At 31.6% G+C, this 26,648-nt stretch overlaps 1 protein-coding gene across 1 annotated transcript in view; it reads left to right on the top strand.

Annotated features, from left to right (window-relative positions):
• ChAT (Choline acetyltransferase) overlaps positions 1 to 26,648 on the top strand; it is a gene marked incomplete at its 5' end in the record, with an annotated part of 165,286 nt that overhangs the window by 119,241 nt on the left and 19,397 nt on the right. Inside the window, one exon of the mRNA XM_085945614.1 lies at positions 23,593 to 23,684. Coding sequence (XP_085801740.1) covers positions 23,593 to 23,684 — 92 coding nt within the window. The remainder of the gene's footprint in view (positions 1 to 23,592; positions 23,685 to 26,648) is intronic.

Below are 26,648 nucleotides of genomic sequence, written 5' to 3'. Positions count from 1 at the left end.
GTCATAACGTCTCAAACAAATACGTAATTTTACATAATAAAATAAATCACCAATATGATTATAATTTTATTACTGTTTTTCATAATAATTATTTTTAGTTTCAGAATCTGATTTCAGTGAGTCTATTCTATACACAAGGCGGCTATTGACGGTAGTTTATCATATTTATTTATTGAAGCGGTTAATTGTTACAATAAATTAGCCATCTCTAAACTGTCAAAAAGTGCTACGTTTTAACAGCCCCTTTCTTGGCTGTATTAACTTCTAGAGTGAGATAGACAGCTTAGACGGCTAACTTATTTTAACAATTATAATACCTCAATACATAAATATATGATAAACTAAGACTATAGATACATCTAGACGCCACCCATTGCATTGCCAAATGAAGCTGCGTGCCGTGCGTTTGGTTTGTAGACGAGCGAACGCATTCGTATACAAATGTTTGAGACCATATTATATCATTTTGATGGTGTTCGCCCAAAGTGCTCGCACTAGACGCTCAGAATTAAAATAAAATTTTCTATTATTTTTACGTTATATAGTATTTTTAAGCGGTCAAAATGCAACCATTAGGTAAAAATATCCATAATTTAAATTATTTTAAAGAAACACTAGGTCACTTGATATTAAAATATATAATAATATACAAATAAATTATCACGAACATGTATCAACTTACCTATGAAACGTAATACCATCTTCTTGCTTATCAGTACGGCTACCACATTTTAATACAACACACAGAACTATCTTTTCTACATAATTAACTAAAAATATTTACAACTGACTTTATGTTTAACACAAAAAATATCAATTTTCGCAATAAGCGCTCGCAGGTTATCGACGCTTAGTTAAGCAACAAACTAATATTTGGCGGCGACACCATAGCAAATCATCTCACACATTTGTAAACCTTTTATCTTACTCTAGCGCGTGTCGCAGAGATTATAAGGGTGCCGAATACTTTCTTACTCGCAATTATGCATCGTTTTTGTTCAGGCCTTGATGATAAACTACCGTCGATAGCACAGAAAATATATACATTCATATGTTTACTAGGTAGATATATTTATCTATTTGTTTTTAAAAATTGTAATTAAAAATTAAATACGTTTTGCAATATACTATTAACTATAGTAATTTGTTAATTATTAGACCGCATCACAAATCAAAGATGGCATAATAAAGTGTTTTATTATAGTCTACACAATATAATGTTAGGTCAGATACATATAAATTATATGTATACATTATGTACGTGTATGAATAAATGTACATTAAGGGTTGTTATCAATGCCCTAGATTTAAAAACTAGAAATTAGTCCAACGATACAATAGTTAAGGGTAGTTTTCGAGTTGGTACTTAAACATGACGGTAAGTGATGTGAAATTTGAACATGCCATTAAGCAACTCGTTTTGTATTGATATTGGTTTCTGATTGTTAAATAAAAAAATAATAATATGCTGTATAAAATAGTTGTGTATATTTTTTACAGTTTGTTGTGGTTTTCATATTTTACAACGTTTTTATTAGGTCGTATTCTTATTTGTCCGGTGGTTGTTTATCCGGTACAAATCTTGCAATCGATTTTTAACTAACTTCCCGACTAGCCAGACATTTGAAACTTTTAGAATATATCAGAACACGATGCCAATGCATATGTTTTACAGTTTGTTGTGGTTTTTATATTTTACAACGTTTTTATTAGGTCGTATTCTTATTTTTCCGGTGGTTGTTTATCCGGTACAAATCTTGCAATCGATTTTTAACTAACTTCCCAACTAGGTAGACATTTTAAACTTTTAGAATATATCAGAACACGATGCCAATGCATTCTTTTAATACTTCTAGCCATCTTTAAGCAGAATTGAATTCATTTTCAGTTAATTCTATTCTGTATGGAAAGTTATTTCAGAAAAATCCGTAAAAAGTAAAAGACTATTATTGGTTGCTAAGGGGGTGGTCCTAGCAACTAAATTATTAATATATACGTGCGTTACTATGGAAATCAAAATGAAATGTCAAAATGACATTTCAGTATTCTATATTTGTTCGTTTGTTTGTTTTTTATTTACCACATATCAAGTACAAGTTTGAGCATATTGAGCATAATAATTCAACAGAAAATTTAAAAACGTTGAATATAAAAAGTTCTTTTTATCTTGTAAATATTAAATATTCCATTATTCTTTTTTTTAATATTTCAACATGCCGTACCAAAATGGCATGTTGTGAACGTCTTGAATTAATAATTTGTAATGCTCATTATACGTTAAAAAAAATAGGTTCGAATTTTGAATTCCGTGAGATGACTGATATTTTGAACTTGAACGGGTGCACATGTGAACGTATCCGGAAATTTGTACGTAAACAGTTCACCGCAGGACACTTATTCGTGCGCCGCAGTACGTGAAACATGAGTTCGTGTAACATTTAATCAAATGACGAATTCTTCGTAGAATATTTCACCGTGGAGTATATTTGTATGTATGCTACAACATGAGGCGAATTTTATGAGATGTCTTTACTAGGTTAGGTTAGGTTAGGGTTAATCTAATTGGAACAGTACTATTTGCAAACTATTGCCTCATTTTGTAAGATACGTACAAATGTATTCCACGGTGAAATGTTCCACGAAGAAGTCGTCATTTGATAAAATGTTATACGAACTCATGTTTCACGTACTGCGGTGCACGAATAAGTGTCCTACGATGAATTGCATACGTACAACTTACATGTAACCACATGTAAAAGGTTGTATAATATCCTTCACATGAAATCAGATATGAAAAAGCATATTATAGTAAGTTGTATCTACTGTTTAACTTTTGCAAAATTACACAGTTATTATTTTTTTGTTTCTCTAACTTTATCGTTATTCTATATACTCAGACCCAATAATTATCGTGTTGTTTTTTTAGTAAGGTTTGCGCGGAAGTAAATAGGTCATCGATTAAACATTCTACGAATAAATATTATACCATAATATAAGAGACTAGAAGTATAACTTTTTTATGGTTTCTTTTTCTTTCGACCATGTCCGATCCTAATAGGATCATATGGGCCTCCACAGAGTAGAGGTTTGTATTAACAGATTTTGTTTTTTACGAGAAATGGATGTCAGCCATTTGCTCAACCTATTAGGTCCATACCCTGACAGACACAAATTGAAAAACAATATGTGTACTTGCCAGACCAGGATTCGAACCTGGGACCCACGGCGTGATAGTCCAACGCTTAAGCCGCTCGGCCACCGTGGGTGGTTTAATTAATTATAAATATTCACCAAAGACGCTCGTTTTAATACGTGGGTATATATGTTATATTTGAGTAAATTAATTAAACTCATTTAGTGCTAACACCGCGACTGGCGCGGTTTGGAGAAGTTGGCCATTCGATATAATTAACGTGTTATTTAAATGTGGTAATTAAAATGTAATTAAAACTCATACAGTGATTGTGTTAATTTAAATAATACGCAATTTATAATATTGTTTCCACTTTTATTACAACGTTTTTCTTAGCTCGTATTCTTATTTGTCCGGTACAAATCTTGCAAACGATTTTTAACTAACTTCCCGACTAGCTAGACATTTGAAACTTTTAGAATATATCAGAACACGGCGCCAATGTATTTTTTTAATACTTTTAGCCATCTTTAAGTAGAATTGAATTCATTTTCACTTAATTCTGTTTTGTATGAAAAGTTATTTCGACACCATTATTGGTTGCTAAGCGGATGGTCCTAGCAACTAAATTATTAATATATACGTGCGTTACTATGGAAATCAATATGATATTTCAGTTGTATTTCTATCAAGTACAAATTTTTTTGATCGTTTAAGCTAGTCTTATAAAAAGTTCTTTTTATCTTGTAATTATTGAATATTAAACTAGGCCGGTTTTGTCCGTCTCTAATAGAGATTGTCAACTAGTAAAGAATATTTACACTGCTGCTAAAAGTTAGTAAGTTGATAATTTAGGTATTTAGAGTTAATAATGGAATATGTGTCTATCTATAAATATGTATGCTAGAAAAAAATCAAGTTCATCCGATATACAAAACATGTCCGGTTTTAGAGGGCATGTCAAAGTCAAATTATTGCAATTACTCAATAATATGAGTTAATTACTAGGTGCGTTTCATTGTCTATTGTTCATAGTATATATACCGAAAATTTAATCTCTCTAAGTCATCAAATTCAAGTCAAAACTTCATTCAATATCTAAACATATTTCAAAAACACAGTACAAAAATGCGAAAGGTAAAAACTTCAAAGCTGATTTTCGCTGTTTGACGTTTTTTGGATTGTGGCAGTTTAGTTGCGAGGGTTAGTTATGATGTCTATACCAGTACTTATTATAATTTCCAAAAACACTTAACTATCTGACATGGGTCATATCTCAATGTTTCTCAATAAAGCTTTAAGTTCACTTACATATTTTTCTGTTATTTCCCAGCGTTTTCATATAACTTTGAAAGAAAATATACGACCCTCGCTTATTTCGAAGTAATTTATTTCGTGTGAAACGTTACAGTTGGTCAATTATTCATTAGTCTAGCTACGATTCTTTAACCATTCTGTACACAGGAAGTTTTATTTTGGAAGCAATAGATTATACAAATATAAACTAATTAATAATTTTTGACTCGTTGTATCAGGTAAACATTTTTGTTTTATTTATTATTATATATTGTGGTGTCAACATGATGATACTCGAAGTGTGGAGGTAGGCTGTTAAGATCCACCATAAAAAGTGCACATTAAACTTTGTTAGTCATACGTATTTGTTTTTATTGAACTGTAGCCGCAGAATAATAAGCGATCAGATATCTATTGTTTAAGATATCAAATTGCTCTGCAGTAATATATTCCCAGCAAATCCATTTCCAGTAAACAACGTAAATTAGAGACGGTGTGTTATTACATCATATCACAGCACATTATACCATTACGGTGTATTAACTGATTAATCACTTTTCATAGTATCATATTTCCGTACAACTGTAATAACAAATAATATTTCATTTCGCTACTCAATTTAAAACGCTGACTCTATATTTAGTTCAATATGATTATGTATCAGAATTTAATGTTAATGTACTACCTTTTATTGTATAAATAACGAAGAACAATTTATCTCAATGTCACTCGAATCAGAGTACTTAGCTAGTAACTATCATGTATAATATACTATTGTACCGATACGCTGCTAATAAATCTCACCCTGCTACATCGTAGACTTCGTCATTATCATCATCCTCTACCTACACATCGAACACCACACTAGAGTGACCCCAACAGAACTAACACTACAATTTACAGATGGTATTGGTTAGTTTTTAAAAATCAATTAAAACCTGCCGAAACCAAACCATAACAGTTTTGGTATATTTTGGGCGATACGATAAAATTGTGCACACTTTCATGCATACTTATTTGTTTTTGTTGGATTAAGAATACATATTATTACACATATTGTTAATTTTTTTAAATCCATAAGCTTTAATGAAACTATAATACATAAAACAAATATTATTCTATCTATAAAATATTCAAGTAATGTATGATTTAATTGCATAATTTTAGATTTTTTTATAGATAGAAGAGTATTTTTTGACTATTATCTATTATTGCTTGGTCTTCGTAGAGTTTAATTGGATTTTAAAAATTTACTATCACCAGTAAATTGTAGTATAATTTCAATGAAAACAAATACGAATGACTGGCAAAGTTTAGTGTGCACTATTTATGGTGGATTGTAATAGCCTACCTCCACCCTTCACCACTGTGCTACTGTAGTTACATGTAAATTATATGTATCACATTTCGCCGAATCACATTTCACCATCGTACCAGAAAGTAATGGCCGCTTGGTCTCCACTTACGAATCAGCTTCTGAAGAGATTCCTCCAAGGACGACTGTCAGACATCATCAGGTGGGCGAGTATCGAAGCTCTACGATGAATTGAGTTGATGTGAGCGGACAGAGATCAAAAACCTGAAAGGTCACATTTAATCTTTACGCTCTGAGTATCTATGTAATAATAAATTCAGTAGCAAACCACATAAATCATGGTTAGTTTCTGACGAGACATTCCAAAGCTGTTTACATTTAAATTGTTATGTTTTCGGCAACGGAAATACTTGCCAAGGGGCCCCGATCCTTTACGTTATCCAGTGGAAGGTTTATGTCAGTAATAAGACTCGATGGATGTTAATCTTCAGAGATGTTTATTCGTCAATACTCAATTTACAATTACATGGTGTATTAATAAATGGGAAAGAACTTAATAGAGTTCAATCCGCAGTGAAACAACTCGGTGAGCAGAGCTGAATTATGTTTGAACAAGTTGAATGGTCCGAGTTGAATGAATCCAAGGATCATTTACAATAGTATTACTATGAAAAAGTAAGTAAGTAATATTAGTGATGAGTTCATGTACAAGGGTTCATATGTGTGTAGTAACACAGCTAGATAGGGTGGATAAATTGGGGTTGATCAATAATATAATATTGAGTAGGTACATTGTGATAGTTGAAATCACACCGATCGAATATTCTTAACAATAGTACATTATTAGTAACTTAGGGTATCGATGAATCAAACAAAAGACAATTTATTGTCATTGGGGAGATATTATACAGACGGGAGTTACAGATCAATAACAAAATTGTACGCATTAAATTTTGTCATATAACAGTTCACCGTGAGCTTTTGTACTGGAAAGAGATCGTATAGCACTGAGATCAATAAATGATGCTTCGTTTATGGAGCATTGTAGACAGTAATGTTCCAATTTTATTAGATTCAATAAAAACATTAATTTGATATTGATTTATATCAAATATCTGCCAAAAAACACTTACATACTTACATTTAAACATTATTATCAGATATTTGATCAGATACTTGATACTTATAAGCACCTACATGCTAACCGACTTTTTAATTGTTAAAAATTGTATAAAAGTATGGTAGGTATACAATATGATTGGATTTCTTGTCTATCCCTTATTCCCTTGTAATCTGATAAGCTATATAACATATTTGATTAACATGAATTTGATATCAATGCTATATGGTCATCGGTTTCGCACCTCACAGTGAACTGTGATACTGCCAACTACATTCGTACAGTATTTCGGTGACATAATATTGCGTCGGTAAGATTTGTAAATCGATACATTATTATGAAGTAGATATTTCAAGATAAAATTTCATAAATTTCAAATATCCTGTTCAAATATTTACACATAAACAAAAATATAAAACTGTAATATGCTTATTTTAACTGTAATTCTTTTAAAAATAATATAAAAAAGCTACGTAAAACAATTTTAATTAAGTTTATAGAACGTAGTTATAAATCATGAGATAAACTTTGTTTTAAAACACAAATGAATTTTCTTTACAAAGCCAACATAGCTCCCTAACCATAATAAATGACGAATTGCAAAGACTGCAAGTTTCCACAGACCACTAATTTAGCTTGGAGCTTTATGTTACACCGTGTTTCTTTTCAACAGCTTTTGCTATCGACCTGAAAAAGCTCGCAAGCCAAAAAAGTCTCATTGGGGTGTCGTTTGGGTAAGCGTTGTGAGTGACGCTGGCGGGGATTTTCTCGGGCAATTCCCGAAATCCGTTCTGTGATTTTCACCGCGAACTGCACAGGGTAATTCTAAAAAAGTCGGACAAATTCGTGACACTTTACTTTACATTCATTATTTTGGAATAATTTTATCAGCATTTAAAAATGTATTGGATGAAATAATACTAAAGACAATCAACTGATTTGACAATTATTGAACTCAACATGACCAAGACCTTATTAATAATTGAGACATTTACTCAATGACATTAATATGGACTCATCTGGAAAAGAAAATGACACTCACTTTATTGTCGGGTCTGCCGAATGGCATAATCTGTTCTAACGCCATTACAATAAAGGTGATATTGCTATAAATTCCTGATGCTTTTTGTTGGGTCTGCCGAATGGTTCGCTCAAATGAACATTGACATTAGAAACACTGTTCTAACGCCATTACAATAAAGGTCATATTGCTATAAATTCCCGATATGTGATATCGCATAATGGAAATTGCGTGACGTCTACCTATACATGCGAATGCGCGAATTTACTTGCTAGCTACTATATTGAGTGCGTCGTCCATTAATAATGTCATTGCATTTACTTGATATAATTCCATTTTACAACAGTATAATAATCACATTATAATTATTATGAAATGACAAAATACCATTAATGAAGTCGTCAAGTCACCGGAATAGATCGATGACATGAGTGATATTCTATTATAACCAGCCTTATTGCAATGTAGGTAGAAATCATTTAAGTAGGCCGTATAGGCCTCCACAGAGTGGAGGTTGTATTAACAGATTTTTGTTTTTACGAGAAACGGATGTTACCGACTTGCTCAAGCTATTAGGTCCATACTCTACCTCCAAACAAAAATTGAAAAACAATATGTGTATTTGCCAAACCCAGGGTTGGAACCTTGGACCCACGACATTATTGATGATGCGGTAACCGCTCGACCATAGTGGGCGTTTCAAACACATCAATATTTATTGATATACTTATATATTTTTAAAAGCATATTGATAATATTACAAATTATCAATTCAAGACGTTCACAACATGACATTGAGAATAAAATAGATCGCATAAAACAATATTATATAATAGAAATACAAAGCAAAGAATAATCGAAGTCGTGTCCCTCAAAAAGGGGACTATAATATGCAAAAACTAAATTTTACAGGAGAAAGGAAAACAAAATAACCAAGAAGAATTTCAATAATTTATAGTACATACCTATGATTTAAGGCAATTATTGGCAATGATGAAAAATAAGCCATACATCATTGAAATTGTTATTTATTTATTTAAGAGTGTTTCCCCTCTCCTGGAAAAGTTTGGTTATTTTATATAGACCCCTTTTTGAGGGACACCTTCTTAGAATAATGAAATTTGTATAAGCCGACAAAATGGCAGACATAATATATCTAACGTCATGGTTGCTTACGAGGACATTTATATTTTTCACAAGCTGTGTCCAGTAGTAAGGTATTATAGGTATTAGTAACAATGTAGCTGCAGAATAATAAGCGATCAAATATCTATTGTTTATAAAAATATAAAATTACTTTGCAGTAAAATATTCCCAATCCATTTCCAGTAAACAACTCAGCTAGACCAGCAAGTCGATTAGGCGAAATAAGAGACGGTGTATTATTACATCATATCACAGCACTATACCATTACGGTGTATGAGCTGAATAAACATTTCTCATAGTATTTTCTTACAACTGTATTAACAAATAATATTTCTTTTCGCTACTCAATTTAAAACGCTGATTCTATAGTTAGTTTAATATGATTATGTAACAGAATTTATTGTTAATGTATTAACTTTTATTGTATAAATAACGAAGAACAATTTATCTCAATGTCACTCGAATCAGAGTACTTAGCTAGTAACTATCATGTATAATATACTATTGTACCGATACGCTGCTAATAAATCTCACCCTGCTACATCGTAGACTTCGTCATTATCATCATCCTCTACCTACACATCGAACACCACACACTAGAGTGACCCCAACAGTGGTGACTCCGACGTGATGGCACAACAATAAATGGAAACTTATTACTATTTAACTTCAACGCTTTTCGGGAGAAATACCATTATCAAGACTATAAGAATAACAGACCTCTTATTATATATTTTACTTAGAAGACAAGATTCTCTTTTTTATTAACAATGATAATTATTTTAAATATATCAGCATGTATTCTGGAGTTAATTTTGCGTAATTAATTTATAAATAGCTTACTGTATAATTGTTTTCCAGAATTGATGTCGTTACCGCGATTACAGAAATTTACATTTCGATCACCCTGTACTAAATAAAACTTCCAAAAAAAGAATACATTGTGTGCAGACAAATTATATTGCCAATCTTGGGGTCAGATTTATACGTCGGCGTCATCTATTTATTTCTATACTGAAGTACATGGAGATAGCAACGGAAGGGTAGGTACTACGTTATAGTTTTTATGTATATGTATACATAGATATCAGTGGCGAAGACTGTTGAGATCCGACATAAAAAGTTTACACTAAACTTTGTCAGTCAGACGTATTTGTTTTTATCGAACTAAGACTACAATGACGTGTTGATATTATATATATCGCCCATAGCATACGTAAAACTATTATGGTTTGAACATACATAATTTTGAAAAACACTAGCAAATTTCATTCAATCTATTGTAGGTATACTGGGATTCTATTGCGAATACAAATGTAAATCACAACACAGTTATTATGTCATATTAAAGCTTGAAATTACAATAAAATCAAAATGTTTTTAATAATATGCATTTTTATTATTATGCTATTAATTCTTGGCGAAGGGTGGAGGTAGGCTGTTAAAATTCGAGATAAATAGCGCACGCTAAACTTTATCAGTCATACTTATTTGTTTTCATTGAATTAAGAATAAAAGTTTCAGATGGTGATTAGTTTTTTTTTAATTCAAATAAATCCTGCCTAAACCAAACCAAAATAGTTTAGGTATGTTATGCTTGATCCGACAAAAATAGTGCATACTTCTTCAGTCATGCGTACTTATTTGTTTTGAACAAATTTTGAAAAACACTTCTGAGAAAATATATTATAACCAATAGAAAAAATCTTTTTGAAAAAATTAAGACACCCGGCAGGAATCAAACCTGCATCTCTTGGGTTTACGCCCCGTGCGCATTGTCTACTAAGCAACTAGATGACATACTAATTACGACAAATTTTAACTATTAGCCTTATAATACCTGCTCATCAGCGCTCTTCCAAATCAAGCTACTATTGGCAATCGGTTTTTGTTTATTAAATCAAAGTAGGTACCTACTATTTTAATTACTAACCGACGTCACGGATCTCTCCAATATTTTATGTTGCAACTTACTCTTGAATAAAAGAAATAGTTAATTAAATATTGTGGTTTGGTTTAAACAGGGTTTAATTGAATTTTAAAAACTAACCAGCACCATCTGTATTTTTTTTCTTAGTTCAATTAAAAAAATAAGTATGTCTGACGAAGTTTAGTGTGCAATATTTAAGGCTATACCTCAGCTGAGGCATGGTCTAAAAATATCGTGACTAGGCGATGCGCGGAATGCGGGTCGCGGGTGCAAATGACGGAAGCCGAACGAAATATAATTTGTCATAAAAGTTCAATATGCGTCCTTTTTATGTTATGTTTATTATTATATTCGTAATAATAATAGTATATTCATTGACATGTTTTCTTTTTAAGTACATACGTAAAGTTTTTTAGTCATCTTTACACGATTTAAAAATATTTTCATCCGACGCCATGACAAAACGAATCGACGTGCAGACGCCTCGACTATCACTCTCCGAATGACAACGCGGCCGTAATTTCATTCTACATACAGTTGAAATTATTTGCCGTTTCACTTATGTACGCTCTTAATGCCCAAGATGGCTAAGCTTATAATGTCGTAGGTCCCAGGTTCTAATCCTGGGTCTGGCAAATACACAAGTGACTAACATCTATTTCTCATAAAAACAAAAATCTGTTTATACAAAACCTCCACTCTGTAGAGGTCCATATTATGATCTTATTAGCATCGGACATGGTGTAATAAAAGAATAATTTATGTCAGATATTAACAGCCTGCTTGGGAATATTTGACCCTATAGATGACCCTCGTAGTCCAATGTATAAGGCAGTGAAATCTCTTGTAGAGGCTTTGGGTTCGATTTATGGTGTGGTCACAATACATTTTATTTGATTTTATCAACGCTTGGGTATTACTGCCACTACTACTATACTTACGATTGTCATTGGATCATATGGACTGTTATATATTTTTTTTTAGAATTATTAATAACCATGTCCTTGTTTTTTCGTACAAGGTGGTTGTTTGTAATTTTGAACAATCACAAACACCCAGGCTTTGAGAAAAACACATAAAAATTGTGTGTCCTGACCAGGAATCGAACCCAGCAACTCTTGGGTGGAAGGCAAGCGCCTTACGCACTGCACCACGACAGCCGCCTGGACTGTTGTATTTATAAAACAATAAATAGCCATATTAACTTTTTAACGGATGTAGCATAATAAAAGATCACTCGTAAATGATCCTGCCCTTAAAATTACATTATTACATATTATTACATACATTAAAAAAAAATAGGCAATTTTTGTGTCTAGACAGTGTTTTTTTAAGGCTGTATAATTTTGCAATATTGCTTGTATCATTTTAAATAAAAAAAATTCCTAATAAATTTGTGAACTGTCGTTTATGGATACTCATTTGCGAAGTACTTTTAGTAAACAAAAAAATAGGGAACTTAATATTATCGACCGAGGGGTATGTAATGGAATCTATACTTTTCCACTTGAGTCATTTTTTGCGACTCGGATTTAACCTTTCGGTATACTTAGGCACTATGTACAGTGGAAAATATATACACTGTCACAGAACATAATGAATTCTCATGTATATAAACAATTAATATATTGAAACATCGTGAAAATTTTGTTTTTAAGTAAACAAGTTTAGTCAGTATGAAATCTGAAGTGTCGGACATAATAAATTGAATATATACTTACTGTCTGTCAACAAGAAATTAACGATAACAGGAAGTCACTGTAGTCGCGTATAGAAGACGTACATGTTGTGGCGGCATCTACAGGCGTGTTTAAATAATGTATCGGTTCTCTTTTTAGATGCGACTCCTTTTCTTCTTCGTAATAAATCAAAAGTTTACTAACAATAATTCTAACATCACTCCTGATCGTGTTAGACATATTTTTGTTATAAAAATCTTCAAACTACGTAAATTGATATATCCGTATACCATAGTAGCGTAAAATGAAATGATGAATTTAGGGGCGTTCCTCATTTGAAAACGGAAGTGCGATTAGCTGCACTGTAGGGGATTGTTAGTTCAGTGAACAAGAAGATCTTGTTCGACAATAAAACCTGACCTACTGCAACTCTATCATAGTCTATTTACTCTATTTTATGCATTCGCTTTTTAATGATACAGGTAGATGAAAAGTCTTTACATAATCGATGAAGTTTCTCAATATAAAAATACTACTAAAAAATTGCCAGAAAATTTAAACCAATTCTAATTCTGGCATGCTAAAAATACTGCGTTTTTAATCGTTTCCGGAAGTTATGTCGACATCAATATAAACGAGACATTTAAATCGTATATCCATACAATAAATTCTTTAGTGTAGATTTAAACACGGGAGACATCAAGAACAAAGTCTTTCAATATATCACTTTAACAATATCCGGTCGTAGGGAAGCGATGAATGGCAGTTCCCGCCACTTTTGACTTTGACAGGAAGTCCCTAGTGGCGCCCCACGCGGCTGGATCGCCAACCACTTCTTGCGCCAACTTCATTTTTCACTTTGAAGCGGGATTTTTTAAAAATAGAACGAGGGAAATGTCTGTTTTGAAAATATATGTATATATATAGTAGTGTATGTTATACATCGTGTAAAATATTATCTAAAGCAATCGCATATATTTTAATATATATATTACTATTATTTATTTCAGCCACATATTATGGCTTGCGCCATAGTGTTGAGTATGCAATCATCTCTGGAATGATGGATATGGGCTCAAATCCTGCATCTAGCAAAAATCCATTTTTTTTAAAATCTATATTAATAAAAAATATACAAGTAAACCTAAATTAATAAATTATCCCGAGGCTAAAAGTAGTTATTTGTATAATATGGTTTTACCCATAATGGCCGAGACGCGTCAGCTTATAGTTTCATGGGTTCTGATTTCGAACCTCGGGTCTCAAATCTTATTTCAAATCAATAACCGTGTTCAACCAAATATGTATGCGTTTCTCTATCCGCACCTCACCTCACTAATTCACCACTACTATCTGATTAATTTACCTACTCGTTATGATTTGTGCAAATGCGTTATTTTTGAGAAGTTTTATTTTATTGCTTAGGTACCTTGAATTTTTCAAATCGCGTAGTAGTTTTAGAGTTATAATAATTTAACAGACTGACAAAAAATATAGTATATAAATTATAATATTTGTTTAAAGATGAAAATTTTACGAAGTCACCAACAAACACTTTAAATTTACTATTAGTAATTGATTTTAATGATATATTGTTTTGTTACTAATTGTTTTATGTGGTACTATAAAAATCAATTTTATATTGAAATGTTCTCTCACGTAAATATATAAACACGTGAATTTTAATTTAATAATTCTATGGCAACCAGGCGAATATCTTTGCACATTCGAAAAACTCACAATATGACATTATTTTGATACTTTCAAAGCTTTTTGGTGTTCACGTTTATTTAGACCAATTTGTATTCTGTAGATTTTCACAAAAATGCGTACCATCGATAAGATAGCAAAAAACGATAACCAAAAATCGTTACACAGAATTCCGTTTGGCAATAAAATTCCCCGAAATGTTAGCCTTATCCTATCTAGGGGGTTTTTTAAGCTGTTTTATGTGTCTCGAAAAGCATAAAAACCCCGCCGTTGCAAATACGCGGTATTTTTAGATTTTCCAAAACTACTCTGTACGAATGAAAACAAAATGTTGCTTCTACGAAATTTAATTCCTTATGCGATGGTTAAAAAATATCTCCAGAATAAATTATATTATGTAAATATATAATTAATGTATTATATAATATTATGTAATTAACTGGTACTAACCAGTAAAACAACATCTATGAAACAGTGAATCTACTACACTATTCTTATCTTAAATAATTACAAGATAAAAAGAACATTTTATATACAACGTTTTTAAATTTTCTGTTGAATCATATAAATTTGACTTGACTTGACTAAATTAAACGATCAAAATAAATTGTACGTACTTGATAGAAATACTGAATAATGAAATGTCATTTCATATTGATTTCCATAGTAACGCACGTATATATTATTTAATAATTTAGTTACTAGGACCTCCTAGCAACCAATAATCGTATCAAAATAACTTTGCATTCAAAACAGAATTAACTGAAAATTAAATCAATTCTACTTAAATATGGCTAAACGTATTAAAATAATGCATTGGCATCGTGTTCTGATATATTCTAAAAGTTTCAAATGTCCAGCTAGTCGGGAAGTTAGTTAAAAATCGATTGCAAGGTTTGTACCGGACAAACAACCACCGGACAAATAAGAATACGAGATAAGAAAAACGTTGTAAAAATACTCAAAAAAAATACAAATAGTGGAATAAGTTCACTTTGAAAATACACCCCTAATTTATTCACTAATTTTACTAAAATAAAAAGGTCTTTTATCACTGCCAAATAATTTGTACTTGATAGAAATACTGAATAATGAAATGTCATTTCATATTGATTTCCAAAGTAACGCACGTATATATTATTTAATAATTTAGTTGCTAGGACCCCCTAGCAACCAATAATGGTATCGAAATAACTTTGCATGCAAACCAGAATTTACTGAAAATGAATTCTACTTAAATATGGCCACAAGTATTAAAAAAATTCATTGGCATCGTGTTCTGATATATTCTAAAAGTTTCAAATGTCTAGCTAGTCGGGAAGTTAGTTAAAAATCGATTGCAAGATTTGTACTGGAAAAACAACCACCGGACAAACAAGAATACGACATAATAAAAACGTTGTACAAATATATATTATTCTATACTAGGCACATGATAATCTTAAAAGAATGTTATTTTTTTCTTATTGAAAATACACAATTTTGAAACATCTTACAAAACATATATCTTAGATTTTTTTAGGCCAATTGGGATTTAAATATCATATCGCCGCCTGAAATCAACAGTGAGATAAAGTGAAAAAAGTAGATTTTGAAATAAATATACCAATCGATTGCTTAGTTAAGTTATACCTACATAATGTATCAACGACATTTAAAAAAAATATATTTTGCATTGATTTATTGAAAATTTCACGTAACTTCAAAGCAACAGTAGTTGGATAATTGATGTCTAATATAAACCGCAGAAAAAATAAAATAAACATATTCCGGTACTGTTCGGTTATCAGGAATACAGCGGAAAACACATTTTGAAAATACCCGATATACTGGATTATTTTTGTTAGTTTGGGTTAGTTTAGGTTAGGTTAAGTTGGGTTAGGTTAGATTTGGTTAGGTTAACCTAACAAATAATCCAGTTTATCGGCTATTTTCCTGATAACCGCTGTATTCCTGATAACCGAACAGTACCCATATTCCTAGTAAACGATTTGATTAATTCAATTATCTTAAAATTAATATTTTTTACTTATTTCACTGTTGCTTTCAGGTAGCGATATTTTTCACTGTCCGGATGACTGCTCTATCCCCTGAGTTATCGACCCGCCTATGATACACAGTTTTAATAGTTGTTAAGTAGTTCCTTAATTAGAACCATGGCCCCCACATCCCCTGAAGCAGGTCCCCAGGCTAGGATGTTTGGCGGGCCCCCCAACCTATCGCTAAGGGTAAAGGCAGTGTGACACGCTACTGTAGTGTTTTCCATGGTGTACGCGGTAAAGTTAAGGTGTATTTTTAGCGATTTTTTTATATTTTTAATATGTACATCCATTTGAATTATGGAGTTATCGAGTATCGGCACACAGTTAAAAATTTCATGGTACAATGAAATATTTTAATTATTATTAATTATTATTGAACTAAAATAGCTTTTTTTACTATTTGAGCAAATTTGTGGTCTGTGTTTATCTCACTTATCGGTCGACTCGTCACGCCGGGCCCCTAGACTAGAGCCCTGTCAGCCCCCCCCCCCCCCCCTTGTGGGGGCCATGATTAGTACATTCCGTCAAATTTTCACCATTATAATGATTGTAATATTTTATATTCCACGGTGATAATACAATGTGAACGTGTAGAATAATTTCACTATTGTGTGAAAACCCCTCAAGGCATTCGTTGGGGTGTGCAAACCGGAAACTATCTGACCATCTGTGTTCACTTCCGGTCGCCATTCTCACGGCTATGGACCGACTCGTATTACTTCCGGAAAACCAGAGTTTAATCTACTGGACATTAATAATAGTGCAACACGGTCGATTTGTTTTCCCTTTAAGTAATATTTCTTGAAGTTATTTTTTTAGTCACAGTAGCATGAAATCGTCTCATGGAAAAAGATGTGAGATCAAAATTCATCACGAAATATCATAAAGTGTCAAAGCAGAATAATATGCGAGGAATTATAATCTATTACCCTTTTGTGACACGTGGTTACACTTTGAAACTACCTTTGATCATATTTCTGCTGATCTTACCATCTTGCTTTGAGTATTCAAAATTGTTTATTATGATAAAACATAAAACTACCCTTAATATAATAAAAATATAGTTCATAGATTAACACGAATAAAGAGAAACAATGATTTTTTTTTAAATTTTGGATTTAGAATATTACATGATGTTATAATGTAAATATGTATCTATAAGATTGCTTGTTATTTTTGTATGGGAAATTTTTTGTTCTAGTTGCCAAGTAGCAAATACGTATACCTAACTATATTAATAATTTTACTATAAGTAACTTTACTTAGCTCGTATTCTTGTTTGTCCGGTACAGCTTTTTTCTTGTGTGTCCAGTACAAATTTTATCTTGTTTGTCCAAGACTTATATTGGACGATTGAAGATTTTTAACTAACTTCCCGACTAGCTAGACATTTGAAACTTTTAGAATATATCAGAACACGGCGACAATGCATTCTTTTAATACTTTTGGCCAACTTTAAGCAGCATTGAATTCATTTTCAGTTAATTCTGTTTTGTATGTTTCGGAAAAAAAATCGTTAAAAGTAATATTTACCACTCACTATTATTGACTGCTAAGAGGGTGGTCCTAGCAACTAAATTATTAATATATACGTGCGTTACTATGGAAATCAATATGAAATGTCAAAATGACATTTCAGTATTCTATAATATTTATTCAGTATTTCTATCAAGTACAAATAAAAGTATTTGTTAATACATAGAATTGTCAAGTTTATATGATTCAACAGGAAATTTAAAAACGTGGTATATAAAAAGTTCTTTTTATCTTGTAATTATTTTTATTTATAACTAGCTGAAATACCCAGCTTCGCACTAGGTAGCTTCATCGATCGATATAAATTTATCTTACATAAAAAAACAATAATAATTACATTCTTCAATATTAAAATATCTGTATCTAAGCATATAACAATAATTATGTAAAAATGAAAAATCTAACAGCCACGTAAAACAAAAGAAATTTAAATCGAACCCAAAATATTGCAAAACTTTATCTCGATTTTTCGTGAAAATTCAAAATTAGAATAATTGGCAGGAAAGGTAATTTGAAGAAACAAACTTTGTATTTTTACAACGTTTTTATTAGGTCGTATTCTTGTTTGTCCGGTGGTTGTTTATCCAGTACAAATCTTGCAATCGATTTTTAACTAACTTCCCAACTAGCTAGACATTTGAAACTTTTATAATATATCAGAACACGATGACAATGCATTCTTTTAATACTTTAAGCCATCTTTAAGTAGAATTGATTTCATTTTCAGTTAATTCTGTTTTGTATGAAAAGTTATTTCGGAAGAAATCCGTAAAAAGTAAAACTATTATTGGTTGCTAGGGGTCTGGGGTCCTAGTAACTAAATTATTAATATATACGTGCGTTACTATGGAATTCAATATGAAATGTCAAAATAACATTTCAGTATTCTCTATTTATTCAGTATTTCTATCCAAGTACAATAAAAAGTTTTTATTAATACATAGAATTGTCAAGTTTATATGATTCAACAGAAAATTTAAAAACGCGGTATATAAAAAGTTATTTTTATCTTGTAATTATTATATGTAGACGTCAGTTGGGGCCAAATAGGAAAAATAAATCAAGCAAACATATTATATTTACTTATATACCTATATATTATATATTAATATATATATTATAAATATGTACATGTTATTATTAAACCGATTCATTTTTTTTTGTTTAAATAAAAATTGAGATCATGGGCTGGACATTCAGGAATCGTTTTGTAGAAACTTTTAACTATTTTTTAGTACCTAAATTAATTGTTAAGTTTTTTTAAACTTGTTTTAATTTCATTTTTTATTGTGATACTAAGTAAAGTTTTGATAACCACAAGGAATTTCTAAAAAAAAATCCCATTATTTAAAGCATGTTAACCCCAGATTTTGCGACAGTCATTTTGTTAACTCTTAATGGGGTAGAGTTCTAAGCTTTAGCAGAAGTATTTGTCACTTTTATTATACGGATTACATTAAGCTACTGACTGGCTTAGTAGGAGATTTTTGTCACCATTGTATTGTGACAGTCGTAGTCCAATCCGCAAGATACTCACTTCTCAAACCGAAGCTCCTGGTTCAATTTTTGGTAAGTTTACAATGACTACATCCATATTATGATTTACTCTGATGTGTTTCAATTAGGGTTTGCAATACCGAATGAATATATCAATACCGGTATTTTGGTATTTCTTATTGAATACCGGTATTCGTCAAAACCTATTGTAGTAAAAAATCTATCCATCAATAAAATATAGCAATTAAAATCTATTGAAAACACTATTTTGTGCAACCTAAAGAACTTACCTACATTTATTATGTGGACCTTTATAAATATGTATAGATCATAATATTTTAGAACTGCTTATTTTTACAAGATAAATACTATTAAGTCCGTTGGATGTAGGTACTATCAATGTTAGATCAATAGTTGTTATAGAATAATTCGAAATATTTGCCAAGAATGTTTTCTTTTTCGAATAAATTTAATTCATTGCGACAATTCTATAAGTATATTTGAGGGATTTTGTTTTATTGTTATTTAACTTTTGTTGGTTTTAGTCAATATATTTGCGTTTTGGCAGCATTAATCTAACACAATAAATTTAATATGCAATATAGTAGTAAGTAATGAAAAATAATATTAAATTCATTTTCAAAAAATACAAACGTTTATGCTTTATTAATACCGAAAAAACCGGTATTTTGGATTTTTCAAACCGGTATTTCGGTATCGATATATAATTGAATACCGGTTTTTAAATGCCGGTATTGCAATCCCTAGTTTCAATACTATAATAATTATTCATGTGCAGAAATTTTTACGTATACAATTGACCGTAGGACATTTCTTCGTAAGCTGTTGTCCTTGAAACATGTGTTCGTAGAGCATTTACTCAAATGACGAGTTGTTCGTTAATATTTCACCGTAGAGTATATTGTACGTATGTCACAAAATGCGACGGCATAATGCGAATGCATGCATGAATATTCGGTAAATTGCGAGTCATTGTTGATGAAGTTTGCTATAGAGAAATCTGCTGACCTCTGCATTATTGCACTTCGATCTCATCGAATAAATGTCACGCGTGTAGAATATGCTGAACGTAGATACGACGATTGTGCGATAGTCACAATCGCTGCTGAAGTTTTAATTGGTTACATGTAAGTTGTACGTATGCAGTTCATCGTGAGACACTTATTCGTGCGCCGCAGTACGTGAAACATGAGTTCGTATAACATTTTTTCAAATCACGAGTTCTTCGTTGAACATTTCACCATGGAATACATTTGTACGTATCTTACAAAATGCGGCGATAGTTTGCAAATAGTACTGTTCCAATTAGATTAACCCTAACCTAACCTAACCTAGTCAAGACATCTCATAAAATTTGCCACATATTGTAGCATACGTACAAATATACTCCACGGTGAAATGTTCAACGAAGAACTCGTCATTTGATTAAATGTTACACGAACTCATGTTTCACGTACTGCGGCGCTAGAATAAGTGTCCTGCGGTGAACTTTTCACGTACAAATTTCCGGATACGGTTTTAATTATATATTAATTACCACATTTAAATAACATGGTAATTATATCGAATGGCCAACTGCTCCGAACCGCGCCAATCGCGGTGTTAGCACTAAATGAGTTTTAAATGACTTGCTAATTCTTTCACTGTCGAAATAATGCTGACAAGGCCCGAAGTCATTGACCACTACAAGAATATTAGCTAATTTTATATTAAAGTATCGTTCTCAATACTCCCTTTATTAAAAATTAAATCTTTTTCGTGGGCATTATATTAAAATAAATACAATAGTTAGTCCAGCCATTCATACGGCTAAGGGCTGCGATATTTAAGGCGAACGCTCACATTGAAAGGGTGGGTTAAGGTAATAATTCACGTTTCGCATGCGAGTCGTTCATTAGTTTTTGCTTGTGTGTGGTTTTGGGAAGGGGTGGGGCGTAAATATTACGTCATCGCGTTAGTGGAAGTGTACCTTATAATGAAACTGTATAAAGGTCTGTCTATGTATAGGCCATTTCCGGTTAATATAAACTTAATTGATCCCCATATTATAAATATTCGATGTGTTTATTTTATAATACGTTCAGGAAACTGTGTCAATGAATTACTTAACAAAATTTGGGCAGTATAATTTGCTAGTTTGTATACATAAGGAACGGCCCTCGACAATAATATGTCTGAGACACATTTAGACATTCTAGAGAGAATGTTGGTTTTGGGTAACATTCAGAGAATGTGAGGTAGAATAAGAGTGAATAAACTGTAGGAAATATTCACTCCGCCCTGAGAGAAGCAGAAGGCTGTGAGGGGTCTAGAGCATGGTTTCCCAAACTATGGGTCGCGACCCACCAGTGGGTCGCGAGCGAATATTGAGTGGGCCCTCGCCACTGTATACATTAATTTAATTGTTAGATGGGTCGAAGCCCAGTCAACTTTGGGAACCACTGGTCTGGAGCATTATGTTGCGTTTACATTATCATAACGTCACGCGCTGGCATGGCGACTTAATTTAGAGTTTGGTTTCGTCATTCCGCAGCATATTTTGAATGATCACTATCTCTATAAATTCAATTATCGAAATTCTAATTTATTTGTATTTTGAACTATTATTCATTATTCGATGAAATTACTTGCGATATTGCATCCATAAATAGTATTTTGAACAGAACCCAACCAGCAGACCATAGATAATAGCTGATGTAAACACCAGATATAGATACCTAATAATTTAATCGAAAATCCATAGAAAAAGAAACAAAGAGCACGCGTTTTGACGTGAGTCGAAAACGTGTAGGCATGCAGAACATAATAAAAAATGTTCATTGAGTCATGCGGTTGGCGATGTAACGCGATACGCGTGGGGTGATCTCATTGTTGTTCTGGCCATTTTGGCAGATTTTGCTAACTTACAATGTTTTTAAAGGTTTCTAAATGTGCTTCGGGATGGGAGCGTCAGTCAGATAACGTTTTAAATACCAATAGAAACAAAATTACACATTTTTTCCCGTAGAGGCACCTTACTGTGATAGCACGTGACAGCACATAACGTGATGATAATGTATTCGAACCTTTAGTCACGCAGTTTTTAGTTAGACAACAATCATTACAATGTATCAAAAGAAAATCCGAGCCCAGTATTATACAAAAATGCATTATTATCAAAATAACGGTTTTGTAAAAAAATTTATATATACCTAATAAACGGTTGATGATTTTACTTAAAAATCGAAAATTTTAAAAATATTTATATATATTTCGTTTATAAACATAAGTTTAAATAGATTCGACAAATATGAATGTTTTATTTATTCCCTGGCTGTTCTATTTTGTCACTGTTCTGTTTAGTCATGTTCTGTTTTGTCACCATTCTGTTTTGTCATCTTCTGTTTTGTCACGTTCTGTTTTGTCTGGTTACCATCAAAAGAAGTAACAAAAGTTTGACGTAATTTTTGGGCTTTAGAATTAAGATAATATGAAAGTACTGACCATAATATAATATTATTCGCTAAAGACTGTTCAGTGTGTTACAAAAGTACTGACCATCAATAGCAAAAATACTGACTAATAAATAAATATACTGACCATTTATAAGATAAACTGTCCAAATAAAATATGATTGAAAATCCTACGACGGGACGTAGCTCGGGAGTTTCCTCTACACAGCACCCTCCCCCTCCCCACGAAAGAGGGCTAAACATCCTCCCAATTCAGTGACGTGGTAACAGTCTCCTGCAGAGGTCCTATCTACGCTTAATAATGTCGTATTTCGCGCGTGAAAATTACTGCGTCCAGTCGCCATTTTTAATATGACAGACGTCCTGGCGGGTAAAATATTACGTCATTGTACCTAGATGATAATTTTAAAACAAAAGAGCGGGATGTTTTTTATTGGCTTTTTTTTTTGAAAAACGAACATTTCTCTTTTGTACTCATACGTAGTTGGTTATATTACAATAATGATAATAAGACATGTATATTTTATAAATTTAATTAAATACATAATAAAATATGTATTTAATAAAAAGATATTAGCTAAATTATTTTTACAATTTATATCATTTTTTTCACTAATTTATAAACAGCGAGCATTTTATTAAGTATCCAATATTTATTGACGTTTAACACATTTATTTTTTTATTGATTTCAGGATGGAAAGAATCACTTCTGTCTCTGCCAAAGAGATGGTTGAGCACCACTGACGATGGGTCTGCCAAGGGGGGCACTTTTGACGATGGAGGGGTAAGAAATATTTTATTCTACATGCATACTTCATAAATAATATGACTGGAATTGGAATTTCATTTTAATGTATTTTTTTCCAAGTATCAAACACGTCATGAAAACAGATTTAAGCTAAGCGGGGTCACAATATATCAAATATTTGTATAATTTGACCAAATCGGAGTTTTTTTTTATCGTTATTTCATCTTAGAATAAACATTTAGTATAATGGGTCCTTTTTCGGGTGCAAGCATAGAGTTATGTTAATTTTATTTACATATTTAATAAACGCTTTAAAAATCTGAACTGAGCGGTCCAAAGACATGTGTTTATAATACTCCTACCAGATATTATGGTAAAATGTAATATTATTTAATTTCTATGTGAATCGAAAAACGATATAATAGTTTCATAGATAGTTCAATAGTATTAGGTACGATATATCAGTGTTTCCAATATTTCCATGCAAATATTTTATTTCGTTTGTATTGCCTTGATATATAAACTTGGAAAAAAAATGATAATTTTACAAAAACATTTATTCTACAACGAACATGTCATGGCTCTTATTTCTACAATTTATATCATACAAAATTGAAAAATAACATAAGTTTCTACATTAATCAAAAAACGTAAAACAAATCATAGTCCTCCGAAAATAACGATTTCTCAATACCCCGTACAGGTCCAAAAGTGGGAAGGTCACATGACGTGTAAAGGAATGTCAAACGTCAAATTTTATGTTATGTTTTACCGGTTGGCAGTTGGTATTTTGTATTGTGTATTTTTGAAGTGTGTCGAGTTTCTAATTTATACAAGTAATACACGAAAGATACAAAAAAGTAATTTTTTTTCCACCAATAAAAAAACTAGGAATGTCCAATAAGTTCAAAAAGTAAATTTTTAATTATGACAACTTTTGGTTTTGTGGCATTTCTTATTTTTCCCGTGTACCCATCATATATACATATTATAGATATATACACAAGAGAGTGGGGGGATTATTAGCTCCACAAATCGCCGCTAAAAAGTTCGCAGTCATGATATAATGGTAAGGCTATGGATTTATTCAAAGAAATAAAGCAATATTTCATGATACTAAATTACATTTTGTTTTAAATTCTAATGATTATTCACCCATTAGAATTTAAATTCAAATTCCATCAAGTACCCTTGGTTGATATATTTTTTACGACGTTTTTCTTAGCTCGTATTCTTATTTGTCCGCTGGTTCTTTGTCCGGTACAAATCTTGCAATCGATTTTTAACTAACTTTCCGACTAGCTAGACATTTGAAACTTTTGGAATATGTCAGAACACGATGCCAATGATTTTTTTAAATACTTTTAGCCATCTTTAAGTAGAATTGAATTCATTTTCAGTTAATTCTGTTTTGTATGAAAAGTTATTTCGACACCATTATTGGTTGCAATGGGTCTGGGGTCCTAGAAACTAAAATTATTAATATATAGGTGCGTTACTATGGAAATCAATATGACATTTCAGTATTATTTCTATCAAGTACAATTTCTTTAGATCGTTTAAGCTAGTCAAGTCAAGTTTATATGATTCAACAGAAAATTTAAAAACGTTGTACATAAAAAGTTATTTTTATTTTGTAATTATTTTAATTAATTTGATGGTCATGCTTTTTCGTACATGGTAGTTGTAATTTTGAACAATCACTCAGGCTTTGATAAAATCACATAAATATATTGTGTCCTCAACAGGAATGGAACCCAGAGCTACCGGGTGGAAGGCCAGTGCCTTACGCACTGCACCATTAGTTCCGCCTCGGTTGATAATGTTAATATTTTGTTTTGTATTTCTTAGATGTTTTCTAGATAAAAAAATGGTCTTTAAATGTTGTGATTAGTCTTTAAATTCTATAAATAAAACAAAACAAGATTTAACGTAATTATCTATCAGATATATGTATCTTTATCTGTACCCCAGAGTCAATATGCCTCATGTCGGATTATGCCTAAAATAAATTTTTCATATTTTGAGTATATTCATAATCTAAATCAGAAAAATTCAAAGCAATAAAACCATTAGTTTATAAGAAATAGTGTGGAATATATTCAATTTCGTTCTCCTGAAAGTGTATTAGCTTTCATACATATTTTTTATTGGAAGTAATAATCAGTAATTCAACCCTGAAATGTTGCGATTTTCACGATTCTACTATTCGAAATAAACATCGTAGAGGGTAAGTATCTACGCCGTAGCACTTCTCTCGTATTGCGAGAGAAACGTAGCACTAAACCGTAGCCTTAGTATTGATCGAACTCCGCTGGTAAAGTTGGCATGTGGCCGACAGAGCGCCTGACCTAAATATATACCAACCACCTGACTCGTAACATATATTATATAAAATGCCACTTCTGTTTTGTTACATTGTTTTTTTAATGATCGAATTGGACATTGTAGTGAACGTAGTTCGTTGAATAATATTATGTAGGTTATATTATTTAGTTCACAAGGGTTATCAAATTAGTATTTTAGATTTTTAAAATGTCATAGCAGTCATTTTTTCTGATTTCCATAAAAATTGACATTTGTGTTCAGTATTGTTTAGCAAATCATCATGGAAGGACACACAGATATACAGCATATAAAAATTATTAAAATGTATTACAACAGTAATAGACGGCTCTCGTGGTGCAGTGTGTAAGGCGCTGGCTTTCCACCTGAGAGTTCTGGGTTCGATTCCCGATGAGGACACAATGTTTATGTTTTTTTCTCAAATCCTGCGTGTTTGTGATTGTTCAAAATTATTAACAACTACCTTGTACAAGAAAACCATAGACTTGGTTATTAATAATTCTAAAAAAAATGAATCCATTAGATCTCTACATTTCGGGTATTACGTAAAATGTATGGTGAAATGTGGTGATTTGTGGTGTTAAAAATTCAAACCACTAAAAACGTAAACGTACTGCTGAAAATATCGATGTTATGAACTAAAATGTGCGTGAA

This window comes from Rhyacophila brunnea, unplaced genomic scaffold (assembly GCF_057557595.1).
Source record: "Rhyacophila brunnea isolate RB1 unplaced genomic scaffold, BYU_Rbru_1.0 scaffold_18, whole genome shotgun sequence".
Lineage (NCBI taxonomy): Eukaryota > Metazoa > Arthropoda > Insecta > Trichoptera > Rhyacophilidae > Rhyacophila > Rhyacophila brunnea.
The sequence above is the reverse complement of the archived record's forward strand: the minus strand, read 5'-3'. Positions and strand labels throughout refer to the sequence as shown.